Source organism: Scomber scombrus, chromosome 24 (genome assembly GCF_963691925.1).
Source record: "Scomber scombrus chromosome 24, fScoSco1.1, whole genome shotgun sequence".
In the NCBI taxonomy this organism is placed as follows: Eukaryota; Metazoa; Chordata; class Actinopteri; order Scombriformes; family Scombridae; genus Scomber; species Scomber scombrus.
In genome coordinates this window covers 14,233,688-14,253,034 of record NC_084993.1, presented here as the reverse complement: position 1 = coordinate 14,253,034, position 19,347 = coordinate 14,233,688, and the positions used below count along the sequence as shown (strand labels likewise).

Genomic DNA, 19,347 nt, shown 5'->3' with positions numbered 1-19,347 from the left:
GGAGACACACACCTGTTTGCAGACGTTCTCCCACTGGGCGTTGAGTTCGTCCAGTTCCTTCTGGATATGGACGGCGTATGGCGGCTCGGCCTCTTTTTTTAGGTACAGGCCCACCTCGTTGATGCCGTTGACGCTGGGTTGGATGGTGTGGATGTCGTTCACCAGGGCCTGGCCAATCAAAATGCAGGGAGCAGGTTATAGAGTCAGGTTTGCAGTTTTTTCCCCATTTATGGAACAATATCTTTTTATGTATCTGCTCATTTTCAATTTCCTCTCTTGTTCATGGAGGTTTATTCTACAGACTCGAGTATTTTATGAACTCTGAGGGTTATGCTATGAATTTTCTGGGGCATTTTTATCCCAAGCCCATTTTATTTTCATCTAGTCTGTCGACCTATATCAACCTTTCATCAGTCTTGGCCCTGTTTGACCATTTTGAAAACTTCAACTGTTGTATTGGTAACCTTTTGTATCCTTTTAGTAAGAAATACAAGATATGATGTAAATTGAGTGTAATCCGAGCCATTTACATCACCATGTGAGTGTAGAGGTGATGGTTTAGTCTAAAACCATGCCAGGATGCTTGCTTTCCTCACCGTGCACTGCTCTAACTGTTTCTCCAGGGCTTCGGAGTCTCCGAGCGCCGGCCATTCCTCGTTCAGGAAGACATCCACATCTGCCATCCACTTCTTTAAAGTCTTTACATCATTCTGATGGAGAGGGACACATGATGATACAGCACGTACACATAGCCTCATAATCAGACAGGATCACCACTTTGTTTTATGTCAGTCACTTCAGTCTCACCTCGAACTGCAGCAGTTTGGCCATGAGCTCCTGGATTCTCTGAGCGTTTTCTGACAGCGTGGTGCTGAGGCGTTTCCAGCGCGTCATGATGGAGTCCATCTCTGTGCGATACCTACAACAGCACACGTGATCATAGGTTTTTTTTCATGGCAGACATTTGACATATTAGAGTCAAAGAGTCGTGGCATTCACCGATATTCTCATACAAATCCAACATGATGGATTTCATCAGCACTGCAATCTGTGTTCAGAATGTCATGCTGTTGACTTGTTTCTTGTACTGGTTTACATATCTTTACTTCTTACTTCTGGCTGATGTCTGCTGGAGCTTTCTGGAAGACCTGCTCCACGGTCGACGTCAGGTAGTCCACCTCCCCCTGGTGTTCAGCCAAAGTCACCTCGAGGGCCTGGAGGGGTGGGAGGGTAGATGGATAGATAGAATGAGAAAGAGAGAGACAATCAGTAAATATGTGAGGTCTATTATGATGATGTAGGTGCTCACAACAAACTAGCATCATATTTGAACCGAAAGTGATTAAATAATAAAGCTTGAACTGAATTTGAACTCCACCTCCAAAAAAACATACAGTGAGTCTGAACTGAGTTTAATGGTCTGGGTGGAAATGAATGAAATTATAATGTGTGGGGGATTAACAACCCACTGCACCATATTGTATAGATGTGTTATGTTTTTTTTTACTGAAGGATAGAAGGGGAGGTAGCCCAGATGAAATGTGTTTTTTTTATTATGTTGCTTTTAAAGATTTTACGTGAAAAAAAAAGGTTTGTTTCAGAGGTCAATGATTAAAAAAACAGCTAAATCAGCAAAATCAAAGTTAATGACATCAATACAATCCAGATATGAAATAATATGAAATATCCCTGATTTTAAAAGTCAATCCATGCACTTCTAGCATGTTATATGAAGAAAAGAGTTGCCCGATGCTCTGCAAATAAATCATCAAGCTGGCATTTACTAAACACATCTATCAACAAGTCTCTGTGGAGCCTGGCCAGTAGAAAACAAGCCTCACATCTTCATATGATTTATTGGATAGCCATGTATCATACGTGCTCCTATACCTCATGTAAATGCCATGGAGCCAAAATGCAGCGTGTTACATTCTATGATATGGAACGGGGCGAGATGGGAAAGTGAGGGATGACGAGCGTTAGAGGTTACGAGTCGCCGCAACGCTCGCCTGCTGCTGTTTCACATGTTGTAATGAAAGCCTGTTCAATGTGTTGGATTTTGCTTACCCTGTTGCGCAGGGTGAATTACAAGTGGATAGTTGAGGGGATTCCTGGTGAACTTTTGAGGTAAGTTTCAGTGAAGGATTCTGTGGAAGAAAGGCTCGTTCACACCAAGGTGGCTCAGAGGCTTAGTTTAGCTTAGTTCAAGCACAGCCTCTGGACAGGACATCCGTCAGTTACTATGGCTTACCCTCAATCCTTCTGCTGCAACACTGAATCCCAAGCAGGGACGCATTAGGGGCTATTCTTGTTCAAAGTTTGGGCTTTTTCTTTTCTTTTCTCCTTTCTCTCAATGATTTCTATCCAACTCTACTGAAACACAAATGGAACGGCCTTTCTGGACACTTTCTGTAACTGACTACAAATCCAAGCCCCAGTGTCACTTTTGAGAGGAGTGAACATTCTTATTAGAGCAGAGATCAAACAGAAAGGTGAAGAGGTGATTCATCACCATGCAAAATAATGCATGGTGATGAATGAATAAGACTTCTTTGTGACCCCTTTGAACCCATGATGTCTGGCTGATGGAGAATATTGCACCCACAGGGTTGGGTCACTTAATGATACAGATGGGTGACAAATTAAAGATGGTACAGGTCTGAATGCTTGGGGGGGGGGTTAGTCAATCAATACAAAGTTGTTCTAAATTATCAGCTTTATCCTATGATGAATATATGCTAATATTATTTATAAAGATAAAAAGAACAAGGAAGCAAGAAGACAACTACACATGAGCTGTGCAATAGTGACATACAGCCACTGTTAAAGTAAAACAAAGAACCATGTCCTCTTCTACAGTGGTCTTCTGGTTTGCTTGCTGTGCATTATTCCACAGCAGCCACCCTGACATCAAAGAGCAATGGCAGCTCTGGCACAGATGAGAGCTGAGAGCTTGACTTGTGCATTAACACAGATTACCCTCATTTAACAGAAGGGCTGACTGCAGGCTGTAATCAACCAAAACATCTTTGCTCTCAATGTTGGTAAAAACTGAGACTTGAAACTGACATAAGGAAACGCATCACTCAGGAATGAACTACATCACTGTGTCCCAGTAAAGCAGCAATGGGAGAAAATAACAGAGTATGTAAACTACACAGTCGACCAAACACATTGTAGCTTCTAGCTGGTGAGAAAAAAACAGCTGCTGACTTAAATGTTATTTTCTTGTGAGGACAGTCTCTTTCTATTAAGTTAGTCACCCATTAATACCTGCAAGGCAAGGGCAGTCCTGCATTATTGGGTAATTATAAAGTGGCCCTGTGTCAAAATCTAGAGTAGCTACATTTAACAGTGTACTTTTCAAACAGCTTCTTACTATGAGCATGAACAATGACAGATTTCTGTATGTGTGTTTTTCTTATTGCTTTTCTCACTGCTTTGAAATGGGCGGGACTCAGTCGGAAAAGGGCGATGTCATATATCTCCGTGCACCAATCAGAGCTGAGCGATGACAACTGTGAGGGTTTTTTCTGCTTATGTTGCAGCATCAGATCGGACCCAACCACATCCACACTGTCCTGATGAGGCTGATTATTACGTCAAACGTTTAAATTAATAATAGTAACTAAAATGTTTATTACGATATTTAATTGATGCTTATTTATTCATGATTATTTAATGTTATACAGACATATTTAAACATTTAAGCCAGGTATTTGGCTTAGCCAATAGGGGCCAAACATCACATTTACAGGTTAGTTTGTTTAATGCATTTTAGCCAAAAAAAAAGACATTCCTATCTAGATAATGTATCTAGGAAGAAGTGCTGTTACCCCACAGAGAGCACAGCTGCTTTTTTCTCACTACATCACCCTACTGCGAACTCACTAATCAATCACTGATGTCATTACACCAAAATCAGGGGTAGTGATTGAATGCTGCAATCAGGTTCCAGTAGTAGCTGTGGATGATGCTACTAATCATCTGTCTTCAAGCTGTCAGCACTATTTTGAATATGTGCTACATGTTTGTTTTTCTAACAGTAGGTCAACATTCAAACTAAGTTCCCACCCGAGGGGGCCACTCGTTTATTATAATGAACAAAGTGAAGAGGAAACAGTTGTGCTGAAAATTAATGACGGCTTATCAGTATGCAGAATGGATTCCTAATTATTATCTACAATCAACTTTAATTAATCTCTCGCTACAAGGCTTGATCTCCATGCTATGCTACGATACCGTTATCAAGTTTAAAGACGGCTGAGCACACACGCGCACGCGCACACTTTGCTCTATGGTGTGACTTTGACTTAAGTTACAGATAAAAATCAACTCTTCAAAAACAACAACAAAGTAGGAAACAAAAAAACCAAAAGACCTTGTATTCTTTTGACTAGAAATACGGATTAGCAGTGACACACTGAAAAAAAAAAGTGTGTGTATGTGTGTACAGTCACCTCTGTGTTGGCATACAATGCACTGGCAGCTTGTGTGTGTGTGTGTGTGTGTGTGTGTGTGTGTTTCCTTCTGAGTGTGTATCTGCAGGTAGATATTGTGATAAACAGAGACACTGATTTGCTCCACTGGGATTTTGCTCACCCGCCTCTTGTAATTGCAGAGTTGTACACACACACACAAACACACACACACACACACACACACACGGGCAGCTCTGGCCTGCTCTCTGCATGTTAAGCAGATGCAAGTGAGGCTGATTTTCAGTGAAATTGAAATTCTCCCTGCTTGTTTTTGGGTTTGTGAGGAAACCGTTTAGCTTGGTGTTAATGGTGCTGCTCTCAATAAAGACTGCAGTTTACAGGATACAGAAAAGTCAACAACCGCAAGATATGAATGCACTGTGTAGTTAACTGCTTTATATTGGTGATAAAGTAATAGCTAACTATCCAATGAAACATGCCATCTTTGCCTCCTCAATTTGACGCTGTTCCCTTTAAGTAAAAAGCTTGGGCTGGGACACAATGCAGAGAGGGGCTGCAGGAAAAGTGTTAACTAATGGTATTTCACTTCTGACAAGAAAGACTTTATATGATAGGAGGGGCAGCACAGCTCAGAAGTGTTGAGATATCATCTGGGAACCACTAAAAGAATATTGAAAGTAAACATAACAGCATTCTGATATAAAAACACACAATAACCTCAGAAGCTTACTATACCAGCATTGTTAAAATGATGTCACAAGATGGGAAAATTTGATTAGATTCACTTTTATCTTACTTTAATGATGTATAGGTTTGATGAAGATTAGATTCATTACTCTTTGGTTTATTTAAACTTGTATACAAACAGAATTTAAGACAAAAGCACACACTGTTATGTGCCAGCTAAAGAAACTCCTTTGCCATTAACACTTTGGTTATGTCCAAAGTAAACTTGGTTGAAAATGACCTCTTTGGTTTAAAAGCACACTCTCGCTGCCTTAATGATCCGTTTCTACAGTGATTTTATGTTTACAACAGTGATTTGGGGATGTTCTGGTGTATCAGATCACGCTGGTTCCTCACTAGGTTCTGGGTATGAATCAGACTCTTGGTTAATGGGGCATGTAATCTGTTTTCTCTCCCTTCTCTATCCTGTGCCTGCTACCTCAAAGAGCAGCAGGAAAGCATCCTTTAAAAGAGTGCTGCTGAGGCAGTTTGGCACCGCCAGTGGCAATATAACTTTACTACGAGTAGTAAAAACTGATTACAGTGTTATACAGCCTCACATGATTATAGAGCCAGCCCCATTTTGGCTTTTTATGAGAATTTGTAAATAGATGTGAGCAACAGTATTGTCAAGAGTATACTGAGCATATCCTCCTATCAGCTGAATCACTGTTGACTCCTATTGGATGGTGGGATCATAGCATACCCACCTACCAGCATAATTACCCATGATTCATATCAGATAGTTCGCTGCCATAATACCAGTCTCCAACAATAAACTACATGACTGATAAGTTCAGATATTTTACATTTCTTCATATTTTGCATCTTTCCAGCCTTTGAAACAATGTATACAAATTCAAATGTTTTAAAATTGTGATTCTTTGCTTTGAGAAGGAGTTTGTCAGTGTTGTGATGCATACATTGTCTATGAAGTGTTGGAACTGTGTGGGAGTAAAAAGAATATGAAGAGGTTTGAAGGATTTTGAAAAAGAAAAGAAAAGGTGAGGAAGTGTACTTTCAAAGAGAGAGTGTGTGACATCACCCACAATACATAACATGAAGGAACAATGAAAGCTGAATGAATGTGTTAAAGTTCTCAGTGTGATGATTTGTTAAAAGTCTGAAGGAAGTTTCTGGGTGAATATGTTGAGGAGGAGTAGGTTAAAAGGTTCCTACCATTTATATATCATGAATAAAGCTGAAATGAAGTTTTATCATTCAAATGAGTTGAACACAGTTGAATACACCCAATAATATACAATAATAAGGAAGCTATTTAAATTCACAATCAGGTAGAGGGAATATGTTGAGAGCGTAGAGAAGCCTTTATGCTGCTTATGTATTCATATCTTTACACAGCTGAGTAATGATCATTTGAGTGTGTTCTCTTAGTTCGACTGCTGATCCAACTCATTTAGAGAGTGAATAACCACAGTGTTGCAGACACTGGTGTGAGTCAGAACAACCCTTATCATTTTGTTTCAGCGTCAGAAACAATGATGTTAATTCATTTTAGGCTTCTGATTCAACTTAGTGCAATAAGCTTGTAATGGAGCATGGAGTTACTACATCGTTAGAGTTCAATACGCCTCCCTCTCCAACTGCACCACCACAGCTGTATAAATACTGATAGCTCAATGAAGATGTATGGATAAACATGTATGTTGAAACACAGTCTATAATATGTGTTTACTACCCCTTAAAACCATGTGAGTGTGAAGGCAGATTGTTAAAATACCTTCACGCCAAAAGATACACAGATAAATTTTCACATTTATTTGGCTCTGGCAGCACATAACCTCAACTTTTATTACTTCCGAATGTACACAGCCTCCAGATAAGATATTAAAACAAGAATATATCACTCATCTGTAGACCTGAGTGAGGTGGTGTGTTTGTACCTGAACGTCCTTCAGTCTCTGTTCCATAATAGGATACTCCGTAACGGCCGTGGATGGGATGGCCAGCTTGGCCTCGCACTGTTGTAACCATGCCAATAGCGTCGATATGGTTTCCTTATAACGAGCCGGGGGCAAGCTTTCTGAAACTAGAGGGAAAAAGAAAGGAAGAAGAAGAGATACGTCAGGTGATCTGTGCTGGTTGTGGCCCTGAGTAACACTTAAAATGTCCAAACACAATCAGACATGAAAAAGCACAATCCTGACACATGTAGTGAAAACAATCCGGTCCTTGGAAAGACCGCATGGAGGACTAAGAGCCTTGTTTTGTTGAGCTCTACTCAATGTAAGTGCAGTGTCTGATACCTCTGAACACTGTATTGTTATTGGCAGTCTGAGATGCTGGGTAGGAATGTGTGCAGGTCTGGAGACAAGGCAATTTGATCTATATAGCACATTTAATTCAAGGTGAACTCAGTGTGCTTATTGTTAAAGTGCGTACAACGAGAAGTGATATGATGTGATAATAAATAAAATAGAAGAACATACAGCACTGACAACAACCCAGTCTCCAAGACACACACACACACACACACAAACCCAGTCTGAGCTTCAGCTATTAGCAGATGTGTGGCTGTAAACACAGACAAACAATCCTATATATTCACAATACAGATGGTCAACAGAAGCAACAGTTGCACAGTACAACATGTTGTCATATATTCTAGCTGTGATCCCTCCATCCGTCCCGTTAACCCCAGTGCAGTGTGCAAAGCTGCAGTTGGCGGGTGATGTTTCAATAAGCCGTCCGGGCTGGGAGCTCTAATGATGTCATTTATAATGAAAGTCTTTTTAATGAGGGATCTAACATTTAGCAGTGCCAATTTTAAAGTGACAGGGGAGCTGCTATTATCAGATGGAGGCAGTGAAGGCCTTATATATATAAAGAGAGCTGGCATATGAGACTTAAATCCTAGACATTGGTCTGTTGTTAATTACAACTGTAATAGAGAGCTTAAGTGAAACTGGAGGAAAGAAACCTCCATCAGAAACTCTATTGACATGTATGGTAATAAAAATCCAGCTTTAGAGCAGAGTCTTTCTCTACTGTCTGTTCACTCCATACAATTAGATGAGGATGGTATATTTTTAAACACTGATCTAATATTGTTGTTTATTCAGTATTTATGGGTTTTTTGTGGCCTTTGCCGATAAGCCTGAGACCATCTGCTCCACAGACTGATTGTGTATTTGTTTTCAGACAGCTAAAAAGTTGAAAATTTGACTTTAGAAGAGAGTGTTGGTGACAAAACCATGGAGAGAAAAAAACAATACAATGATGGAAGTGGACGTATTTGTGCTGGTAAGGTTTTAATGGGCTGTAGTTTTTTGTATGCTCATAAAATGATTGTTTAACATTGTTAAAGTCACAAAGGTTTTAACTGCTAATAGCAAATGCTGTCAAAGAGCTAATCTCTCAATGTTCATGCTTCATTGTTTCATATTCATCATTAAATTCATTCAACAAAGACATGCATCTGAATGAGAGATCGCATTCAGTTCCAGAAGCAAGTGGAACAGAGTCTCATCCAGATGTGACGTCATGACTTTAGCTTGAGGGATGTTGAACACTCATTGAATGCTATCAGTGCACTGGCCAAGAAAATAGTTCTTCTTAATATTATCTGAACTCATGGTATGTCAGGAGGTTCCTATTTGTGAATTTACCACATGTGAAATGTTGATTTATTCAATTCACTGAAATTCTATGACGTGCTTCTCAGGTTAACGTTAAGGACTAAGTGTTTAGAAATGATTCAGCGTTATTTCATTTTTTTCCCCATTCTTGCTGATAAAGCTTTCTTGATTGGAAGTGAACTGACTTAACAAAAGTGCTGACCTGAACTGAACTGTATTGAGAGATAGGCGGAAGAAAGAAAATAACACAAAAGGGAAAAAATATCATTTAAATAATTCCTTTCAGAGAAATTCTTCTCTATACTGTATGCTTCTCAACCATTGCAGCCCTCAGGAATTCAGCACGGTAATCTGTCTGTATGTGCCTGCACCCATGCCTATACCCATCCGTGTGGAAGTGGAGGGAAATGTGTGTGTGTGTGTGTGTGTGTGTGCTGGATATCTCTCACCCCTGGCGTGGGTGAGAAAAGTGCAGTGTGTGGCGCGAGGGTAGAAGCTGTCTGTGTGAGTAAAGAAGTATAGTTTGTCTGCTTAGCTGTCAGCTATTTTCTCTATCTTTTCTCCTCTCTCTGCAGCTGTGTCTCCTTCTCTTCCTCTCTTCCTGCTCCCTTCCCTCCTTCTCTTTTGACGCCTTTTCCCGATTTCTCTGTCTCATTTTCTCAGTGGCTGTATATTTTTTTTTCTTTTCTCATTTCTTTCCATCATTCTCTCCCTCACTGATATAAATAGCTATCCGCTCTGGTTTTGTCACAGTGTCTGATTTAGTTTGTCTTGTCTTGATGGCTGCAGCTTTCTGCTTTTTTCTCTATCTCATTAAGTCTCATTGTCATTGTTTTTACCGAGCTGACGCACACACACACACACACACACACAGAGAGAGAGTGGCACTGTAAAATGGACTAAAGCCTCAGTGACACCCTCACTAGCTGCTCACCATGAAGCCAGGTGAAAAGGTGTCACGTCTGAGTCATTCTTGTAAAAAAAAGCCCAACAACTAGGCTGGTGACTCGTAGCATTAGCATGTTTAGTGACAGAGTGACACCTTCATTGATTTCCTTTTACTTAAGAATACAAATCACATGGAAATGTGCCTCAGCACTACTTGTTAGCAGTGGGGAACAGTTAGGTTCCTCACAGGGAGCCTAATGTAACATAACATCAGAATCACTTCTCACTTTATATTTATTTCCATTTCCAAATTTTTTACTAAAAGGTTCTAAAAAGTCAAAATGAACCCTTCCTATACCACTGAAATGTTTCTGTGCTAGAAAACAATAATGACAAATAGCTCAAAGCTTCAATATATGTAGCTACTGTTAGTGGCACCTAACAGAGCAGCACTTTTAATTTTTCTGTATTGTTCACAATATAATGACAATAAAGACACTTTGACTCTTTGACTACTGTATAATTTTGTAGATGGCCTTGCCAGAAAAACAAAACAAAGTACGATTTTGGAGCGGCATTACATATAACCAATCATATTTTACAAGAAAAAAAAAATGTCTATATAAAGAGAGCTGGCCACTTACCCTTTACAGGTCATTTGTGGTAATTGTCTGCAAAAACAACAACAAAAAAATCTGCGACCCCAAAAAAAAGGATTTTGTCTTTTCCATTATAAAAGAGACATCTGTAAAACCTCCAGCAGCACACAAAGCCAGTTATTACTCTTTGTATGTGAAGGTTTTCTACAGGAGGTATTTTTTATGTGTGTGTCATGAAGTCTGAAAAGCCAGGCTAGATTCAGTTTGAATGAAATGAACTGAGTAAAAATGAAGTGATTTGAACTCTTGGGACATTATGTTACATATGGATTCAGTGGCTGGAGACTTGTGGAGGGCCTTTGTCAAGTTGCTTTTTGACAGTGAGGCAAACTGCTGAGTCCCTTTTAATTTATTCAACAGCTGCGGGATAAATTGCTTTTTTCCTGTCAAACTAACTGAACATGAATGTGTTTTTTTTATATTATTTTTTTGCCTTCAGCTGAAAGTGCAGAGAGACTAGAGACAGGAGCAGGAGAGTGGCCAGATGGTTATGTGGTCTGCATCATGACCGGCAGCCTACTGGGGCGTTTTTTAAATGATATCTTCTATAGTAAAATACTTTAGGGAGAGGTTTTGTTTCAAAACAGCTTGACAGAGAAAAGGGAGGGAGAGAAATCACACTTCTTAAAGAAATATATCAGATACCGGTCCAGTAGTTGTTCTAGAAAAAAAACAACAAAAGCAGCGACCATTACTCATAAAACCAGGGTAGCGGCTCATCCTTGGCTGTAAGCTGTTGAGCTGTGAGTTGATAATGTATTGCTGCCTTTGATCACAGATTGGAAATCTACACTGCGTGATGTTATTGTGAGATGGTCATTGGTTATAAACACCCAGTGGACAGTTTTTTTGGTTTGTCAGCAGTGAAGAGAAATGGAGAGTCAGGCTCCAAGCTTTACTGATGTCAGCTGAATTCTCAAGTTTTTCAGCTGGAATGAATAATTCTTCAAAGCTGTATCACTTACACTTACACCATCGCTCCATACGCGCTTCTGTCTCATGAAAATGTATTTAGTGTTTGCTCAGCTCGAATATAAGGTGCATCAGGTATATCTGGACTTTTGGCCCGACGTTCAAAGATGTGTTTGATGTCGGCGTAAATCTAATAACTCCGTACAGATCAGATATGGAAATCCTCTGTTCTCTTGCCCTCTCAGCACACACGTCAGAGGTGAATGTGAGCATTAATTCAGCACTGGAGCTGGCACGGATACGTTCTTGCTCAAGGACGAGTCAACGAGGTGGATGCTTGTTGCATCCGCTTCATTCGGTTCAAATGCTGAGTCGCTGTGCATCCTGCTGTGCAATCAGTGCTATTGTATTATTCTGAAAAAAGGCTGTATGTACTTAGTGAATGTTTTTCAAATATTTGCATCTTTTTCTTAATTTTCAACTCGGTGAAATGATGTAATGACTATAATATCAGCAGTGCGGAATGATACGTGGCAGATTTCTTTCTTTCTTTCTTTAACAGCCTGCTACAACACATGCTGTGCTGTACTGTGTTAAATAAATACATGTTTTGTGGTGTTGAGTGGAGAACAGATCGTATAGAAACAGTGCTGCTATTCACGGCTGCATCTACCCACACTATGGGACCCATCTGTAAGCTGTCCATGTGTTTGCGTGATCTCGATGGATTTGTTCCATTTTCCAAAAAGCCACATTGAGTGTGTCTGTGCTGAATGTTGGGCTGTTGTTGTTGTGGGTAGAGACATTTGCCACTCCAAATCTGTCTGATACAATGTGTGGGCTACAGCAGGCTGTCAAGGCTGACTTTCAGCAGCGGAAAACTGGATAGTCACATATATTCTCTAGAGAGCTGAATGCAGAGTACTACACAGGCTGGAAAATTCTATAAAAAATATGAATGGAAAATGGTGATTTTTCAGTTTTGAAAAGATTAGGTGCTGGAAGTCCACATTGGTTTCAGAAAACATGAGAAGAAGAAGAACCTGATCCAATATGCTGCCAAATTAAATTCCCTTTTTTTATGACGGGATATACATCATTATCAGGCATCACTTGGTTCTAATTGTAATCTGTTTCTTGATAAAAAAGGCTTTTCATAGAACTTATTATTAGATCCAGTTCAATAACTTCACCTGATCCTTCACGTTCATTGTTTAACATCTCTAAAGCATCTAGTCTGCAGCCACTTGTCATCCACATATCCAGTGATATATTTACAAAGTCAAATACTACATATGAAACTTCCAGATGTTCCATCAGTACTGTAAAGATGTTGACATTGGCATCTTGTTTCTTCCCCACACACACATGCGGTATCCACATGGCTGTCACAGTGTCATAGTGACATCTTGCCAAGCAGTTAATAGAGCAATGAATATGAGAAATTACAACTTGCTGTTTAAAAAGAGCACTCACTCTCATTGCTCAAAGTGTGCTAAGTATGCTAACATGGTAACAAAGAGAACTTGTTAAAGGCCGTTAAATGACTGTCCAACTGTTCGTTAGCGAGCTCGTTAGCTCAGCCGCTAACACGGTAAGAAGTTCACACAGCGCATTCAAGAGACGTATTGGTACCATCGACTCCTGTCTCATTACTGTGTCAATTATTTTGCTCTGGATGCTAAATGCAAGTGTATGGTGCTACACAGCTAATAACTGACAATATATTCCTCCATTTTGACCCCCCTTTCAAAGGTCAGCATTGTGAAGACGGTTTGTTATTGGTCAGACTTTGCATTGACATGAAAAAATGATGCAGTTTACATGCTGGTGTCATCAAGCGTTAAGTAAGTGTTTAAGGATTTTGATTTATGTATTTATTTTTGTAGCCAGACATCTTTGATACAGCTTTAATGTTGTTTTTTTTTAATTTTGAGTGCTTTAGATAATATTGGGGATTTGGTAAGTCCCCATATACCAACAGTCAAGGTGATGAAGCAGCATAAATGATAAGAATGATGTCCACATCTATGAAAGTAGGACCTAACTTGCAATTCTAAATATTAAGGACAAACTTGAAATTGAGGGCACATACAAAAAAACAAGGGTCAAAAAAAGTGTATTAACAGGGTCAGCTCCTGTGCTCTCAACTAAATGAATAGCCGGGATTAAAGATTTTGCACAGAATTGGTATCACTCCTCTCTCACCTAGTTGTAGCTGCATCTCTCTCGCCCTCAGATCCTCCAGAACCTTATGGTAGTGCTCTTTTAACGCGTTGATGTCGGCGTCCAGGAAGGCCGCGGGGTCGTCGCCTTCCTTCTCCTCTTTCAGTTCATTCAGCTGCTTCTCCATTAGTTCCACCTGAGGCTGCAGCGAGGCCAGACGAGCCACCTCCTCCTGCAGGACGGGGGGGGGGGGGAGGGAGGGAGAGGGTCAGAGCGTGGAGGGACAGATGAGGGCGTGAGACTGTCAGTCAACCACACAACCTTCTTGTTGCCATGGAGAATTTTGATTAAAAAAAAAAAAAAAAAATCCCTTTAATCCACACATAAAAACTGATCTGTGGAAAAGTATTGTGTTTTAATTTTCAAAGTTCTACTCCATTTGCCTTGTGCTTAATCAGTTTTATTTTACAGAAATGTTTAAATACAGTCCCAACTGTTAATCAATAGGAAGTCAAGCAGGAAATTGGACCAGCTCAGCAAAACCAAAATGTAGCTGTGAAACTATTCCTCCTGTACTGAGAGCAGAAGAAAAAAGAACCACTCCTTTATCATCAGAGAAGAACAGGTATGAAGTTCAATCCATTTTTCTATAGTCTTCACAACAAAATAATAATCTTTGCACTTGGTGAATATGGTCCAAGCCACATCCCCCTTAGTACAGAGCTGCTAATGTTACCCTAAACTCTACAAACATCCCAGACTGCTTCCTCACAGTGGATCTATGCTAACAACTGCAGCTTCTGTTAAAGCAGACAAACAAACTGTTTAATCAATTTCTCACAATTTTGCACTTGTTTTTTTTGGTTTTTGGAAAGACTAACAACAAAGGCAGCCGCCTCTACAGTCAACAATTTAAACAGATTATTGTTCCTGCAGGCCCATGCACACTGTTGTCACATGTGGAGAAAGCCACAGCTTGATATATTAGGCCTGCTGTGCCTGGTTGCAGTTGCCAAGTTAGGATTTTATACTTTCAAGGCACGGTCATTTCCAACACTTTATGACTGACTTTGTTCAAAGTATTCAGTCTGTGTGTTCTGCCTGTTGTTTAGATGGATTTAAATGCTTTGGTGGTTTCAGAGCATTGTGTTTTAATACTGGGTGGATGCTGTATGCTTCTCTTAGATGCACTGAGTCGGTCAGACATGAAGGTGGGATGTGAACAAAGGTGTTTGAATGAGCTCTAGAAGCCTTATCTTTGTACTCAAAGACTTTGTGTATTCTTTAAAGTGGGTTAATCCACACACACATACACACACTTTAGGACAGAAGCTTCTCCACAGTCCAGAGGGAACGTCAGTAAGTGAAGGGACACAGACTGAAGTGTCTGGTTTGACAGCTGTAGAGTTAAATGTTATCTGTAGCACAACTGCCAATAACTATGACAGTGGTTCTATAAGTAAAACTGGCTAACTAGTTGCTATGGTTACCAGCCATGTAAACTAATGAGATCATGAACCTCAGAGGTTAACTGTACGTTATTTTGTTGTCATCGCTGAAGTTTCAGTTCACCATTAAAATCCAAAACAAACCTCGACACTTTGGCCTGAGCGTACAGTATATTGTATATATAGTATCCATGGGGAAACACTGGGTTCAGTTTCATATTAGAGGACACAGGTCTCCTACAGCTTCAAATTGGCTCATGTACACATTGTTTCTATGGTGGCTTATTTATTCAATAATTAAACCGCCTCCCTGTTGTTTGTAGAATTGCTCCAGGATAGAAAGAGAGGAGTTTTACATAAACACCATAAAGTTGCTGCACTTGCTAATTCAACTCTGCACTCCGCTGGTTCAGTTTGTGTGATTGCCATCTTTGAATATTGTATTTATACCTCATTACTTTTTGCAAGTTTTTGAGGTCTTGCTACTGTATTCATGGCAGTTTTAAGTTAAACTCATATGGGACTCATTTAAATGAACCGTTTAAAGGAATTTTTGGAAATAGGCTTATGCACTTTTTTTGCCGAGAGTAAGATGAAATAAATTGATATTGCTCTGTGTCTGTGCATTAACTATGGTGTGAGAGGTAAGAGCTGATAAGCTTATCTTAGCATAAAGAGTGGAAGCAGGGGGAAACGGCCAGCCTGCCTCTGTGCAGAGATGAAACATGCCAATACACATCTTTAAAGCTTCAATGTATACATCACCTGAAACATAAAAAAGTTGTGGTTTTATGAGAGCACATGCTCTAACTATTTTTGGTGACCAGCAGCTTGAGTCACTGTGCCTAATTAATATGGCACATAACTCACTGTAAAATAATCAAACACAATATAGTGTGTTATTAAGAGCATTTCTGGGAATGTTGAACCATACCTTTAAACCAAATGTGTCTATACATTAGAAGGAAGGCTTAGAGAGCATTCACAACTCATTTTGATAACATCTGAGCAATGAGAGAAATGTGACAAGCAGGTCTGGGAAAACAAACTTCAAAAAGAAGAGATGGGAGGAGAGGAGGAGGCATGATTAAAGTGCAGGAGCATAAGACTGAGGGGGAAGATGGAGACAGAGGACGAAAAGACAGAGAAGCAGCCTTAGACTAAAGAGGAAGGAGGGAAGGCAGGGATGGGCAGCTTTCAAAGAGAAAGAGAAATAAGAACGGAACCAGAACAAAATATGAAGGAAGAAGGGAAAATAACATGAAGCTGAGAGAAAAGCAGAGACAGAGCAGTGTTGAAACTTGATTTTTCTTTCAAAGATATATATACTGCAGACTAATGCACACAAACAAGGTTTCCCTCACAATGGTGCCCACGCATTTACACCCACACACACAGACACACACACACACACCTGCTGTGACATGCTCCAATACATCAATGATTCCAGAGTTCTTATCTTTATATTAAACAGAAAAGACTTCAAAGAAAAGAAAATATTCAGGCTGAAACTTTTAATACAACCTTTCTGGCAGCAAATTGTGCCGCCAACTGTCGGCTTATGAAAATATGTTCTGTCGAGGTTATAAATGTTTGTGTTTTCTAGCATTATTCATGAATAAGCAGTGTGTTTCTTGGCTTTAGGCTAGGGTGTTAACCTATTCTGTGTTATGGGGATAACACTGAGCTGTTTTTAAAGCTTTAACCTCGGGACAGTTTAGTTCTGAATATTTACTGGCTAACCTGCAACTGCACATCCCACAACTCACCTGGACTCTCCCCAGTCACTCAAAATATGAATTAAACAAGACTAACTTGGAAGTATTTTTAAACATAATGAATAGCATTATAAATACCTCTAAAGAAAGCAGGTCTTTAAATAAAACCTGTTTGTAATGTATCAGAGTCTATGCCCCTCAAATGTCCTTTGGACATAGTGTTAATTACATCAGTGAGCACTATGATGAAATATTCATTGATGACCTTTTAAACAATGAAAATAAGGCTTAAACTCAATAAAAAAGTAACCTTGAAAACAAAAACCATGATGTAATGTGTTACATCGAGCGGCTGTTCTTCATTTGTTTGAACCATTTTTCAAAGAGTACGTGTTGAAAAAGAATGGTTTGGAATGATCGTATAAAATACTTACAGAAAAGTGCTGTGACAAACAGATGCATGGAAGGAGACAGAAATTCAAACAAGCCAAATAAATACAGATACAGTTAAAAAAAAAATGAAATAAAATGAAAAAAATGAAAAAAACAAAACAACAAATGAAGACAATGATAAATTGACCTAAACAAATCAAATGGTGTATGGGGAAATCTCATATCAAATAGTTAGAGATGGCATAATAATGTTTTATTCATGTTTACAAAAATACATTTATCATAGAGCATGTATAAAGTTCCCCTTATAGGATGTTTGTTTGATGAGCAGAGAAAGGCGTTTCTTTTGTAGATGGCTGTCTTTAGTAACAGGCTATGTACCATCTAACCTTCCTTTTCTGTCTGAGATCCTAAAGAAAGCAGTCACCAATCAGTTGTGTGACTTTTTACATAACGATAGTTTATTTGAAGATTTCCAGTCTGGATTTAGAGCTCATCATAGCATAGAAACAGAACTGCTGAAAGATAAAAAATGATCTTTTAACTGTATCAGACAAAGGACTCTCTGTACTTGTCTTTTTAGATCTTAGTGCTGCATTTGACACCATTGACCATCACATTCAATTACAGAGACTGGAACATTTCATTGGCGTTAAAGGAAATGTATTAAGCTGGTTGAAGTCCTTTTTACCAGACAGTTTTCAGTTTGTACATGTTAATGATGAACATGAATGAATAATCCATGCATACAAAAGATAGACGTGGAGTTCCACATGGTTCTGTGCTTGGACCGATACTATTCACTTTATACATGCTTCCTTTTGGTAATATTATGAGGAAATGACCATTGTTATGCAGATGATACACAATTATATTTATCAATGAGGCCAGATGAAACTAATTACTTAATTTAACTCCTAGCTATTATCTAATGATAGAGCTACTCTGGCCTCCAGCACCACCATAGACAATCTGAGTAGGACCTACATAACATTGCAAAAATCAGCCACAACTTGTCTCAAAAAGTTCCAGTTCTGCTCAAGATTTCTTCCTGTTAAAGGGAGTAAAGGGAGTTTTTCCTTGCCGCTGTCTGCAAGTGCTTACTCATGGGGGAATGTTGGGTCTTGGTAAATTAAAGAGTATGGTCTAGACCTGTTTTATGTGAAAAGTGCGCTAAGATGACTTCTGTTTTGATGTAGCGTTTTATGAATAAATGGACTTGACTCGACTTCACTCACCCGGCATCGGTCCAGTTGTACTTTGAGAGGCTCTGGTTCAGACGCTGGAGGCAGCTGAACTTTGAGCCAGTTCTCACTGTTGTCCACTGCCTGCTCACACTGCTCATACAAGCTGTAGAAGGCAAGAACCTGCAGGGCACACACACACACACACACCAAAACACATTTTAAATAAAGGTGGGGTCACTCCAGTTCCCACAAAGACACAAACAAACACCCACGCAACATCTGTTTTGTTTCACAAACTATTGTCTCATTAGCAGTAGACCTGCAGGAGTCAGAATGGTCAAACTCTATCCACAGCTGAATCATAGCACATTCAAACTCTAACTGAGAAGCAATTTTGTTGTTTAAAGTTGATACACAGTGAAAAGGCGGGCTAGAGATCCACTCTCTGCTATTCACCACAGCATTGTACACATATAACATCACTTACTGGTCCATTTTTAGTTCATATTCTTTAGAAAATATGAAAATAATGACTAAATGACGCTTCTGGAAAATGTCAATGTGTGCACAAGTGTTTACCTTTGCTTGGTAAGCCAGCCATGCCAGCCTGTCTGCTAACTGGGTACAGAATCCCACCCAGCGCTGGTTCAGCTGCTCCGCTGCCTGGGCAATGTCCTCAGCACGAGTCCCCTCTGGAGGAGGCAGACAGAGAAAGAGAGGGGGGGCTGTCACACACATACCAACACTCAGTGATACATGCTTCACAGTTCACATGGGCACGACTCATCTCTCTGTAGGGGACAGACATAAACACACACACACCATGCACACAGAATCTGGTAAATGTCATCTGTAGGTGAGGTGACGGAAGCCATCGATATACCTCACAAAATGCAAGGTCCAAAAACGGTTTACCTGCCTGCCCACTGAACACAACCACACACACACACACACAGACACACAAACACACACACACACACCTCGCTGTTCATTCACGCTCACCGGTAACTGACATTTTTTTTGATGTAAATGGCCAATTTGAAGTGCTCGTAAAAACTCCAGTTCCCGGAAAACGAAAATCTCCAAGAGGTTCCAGGAGGGAAAAATCAATGTTAAAGTTGTACAAAGATGGATTCACGCTCCTGCCTCTAAAAGGGCAAACTGACCCCCGTCGGCTGGATGATAATTAGACCTGGAGAAGGCAGCATC

General features: G+C 39.8%; 1 protein-coding gene across 3 annotated transcripts in view; it reads right to left on the bottom strand.

Moving 5' to 3' along the window:
- Nucleotides 1–19,347, bottom strand: part of dmd (dystrophin) — a 184,835-nt gene that overhangs the window by 114,608 nt on the left and 50,880 nt on the right. For all 3 annotated transcript variants that reach the window (XM_062445524.1, XM_062445522.1, XM_062445523.1), the window contains exons 17-24: nt 18,718–18,830; nt 18,190–18,318; nt 13,435–13,624; nt 7,073–7,218; nt 1,114–1,214; nt 808–919; nt 597–710; nt 13–168 (exon numbers count right to left, since the gene is read on the bottom strand). In XM_062445524.1, the coding sequence (XP_062301508.1) occupies nt 13–168; nt 597–710; nt 808–919; nt 1,114–1,214; nt 7,073–7,218; nt 13,435–13,624; nt 18,190–18,318; nt 18,718–18,830 (1,061 nt within the window). The remainder of the gene's footprint in view (nt 1–12; nt 169–596; nt 711–807; nt 920–1,113; nt 1,215–7,072; nt 7,219–13,434; nt 13,625–18,189; nt 18,319–18,717; nt 18,831–19,347) is intronic.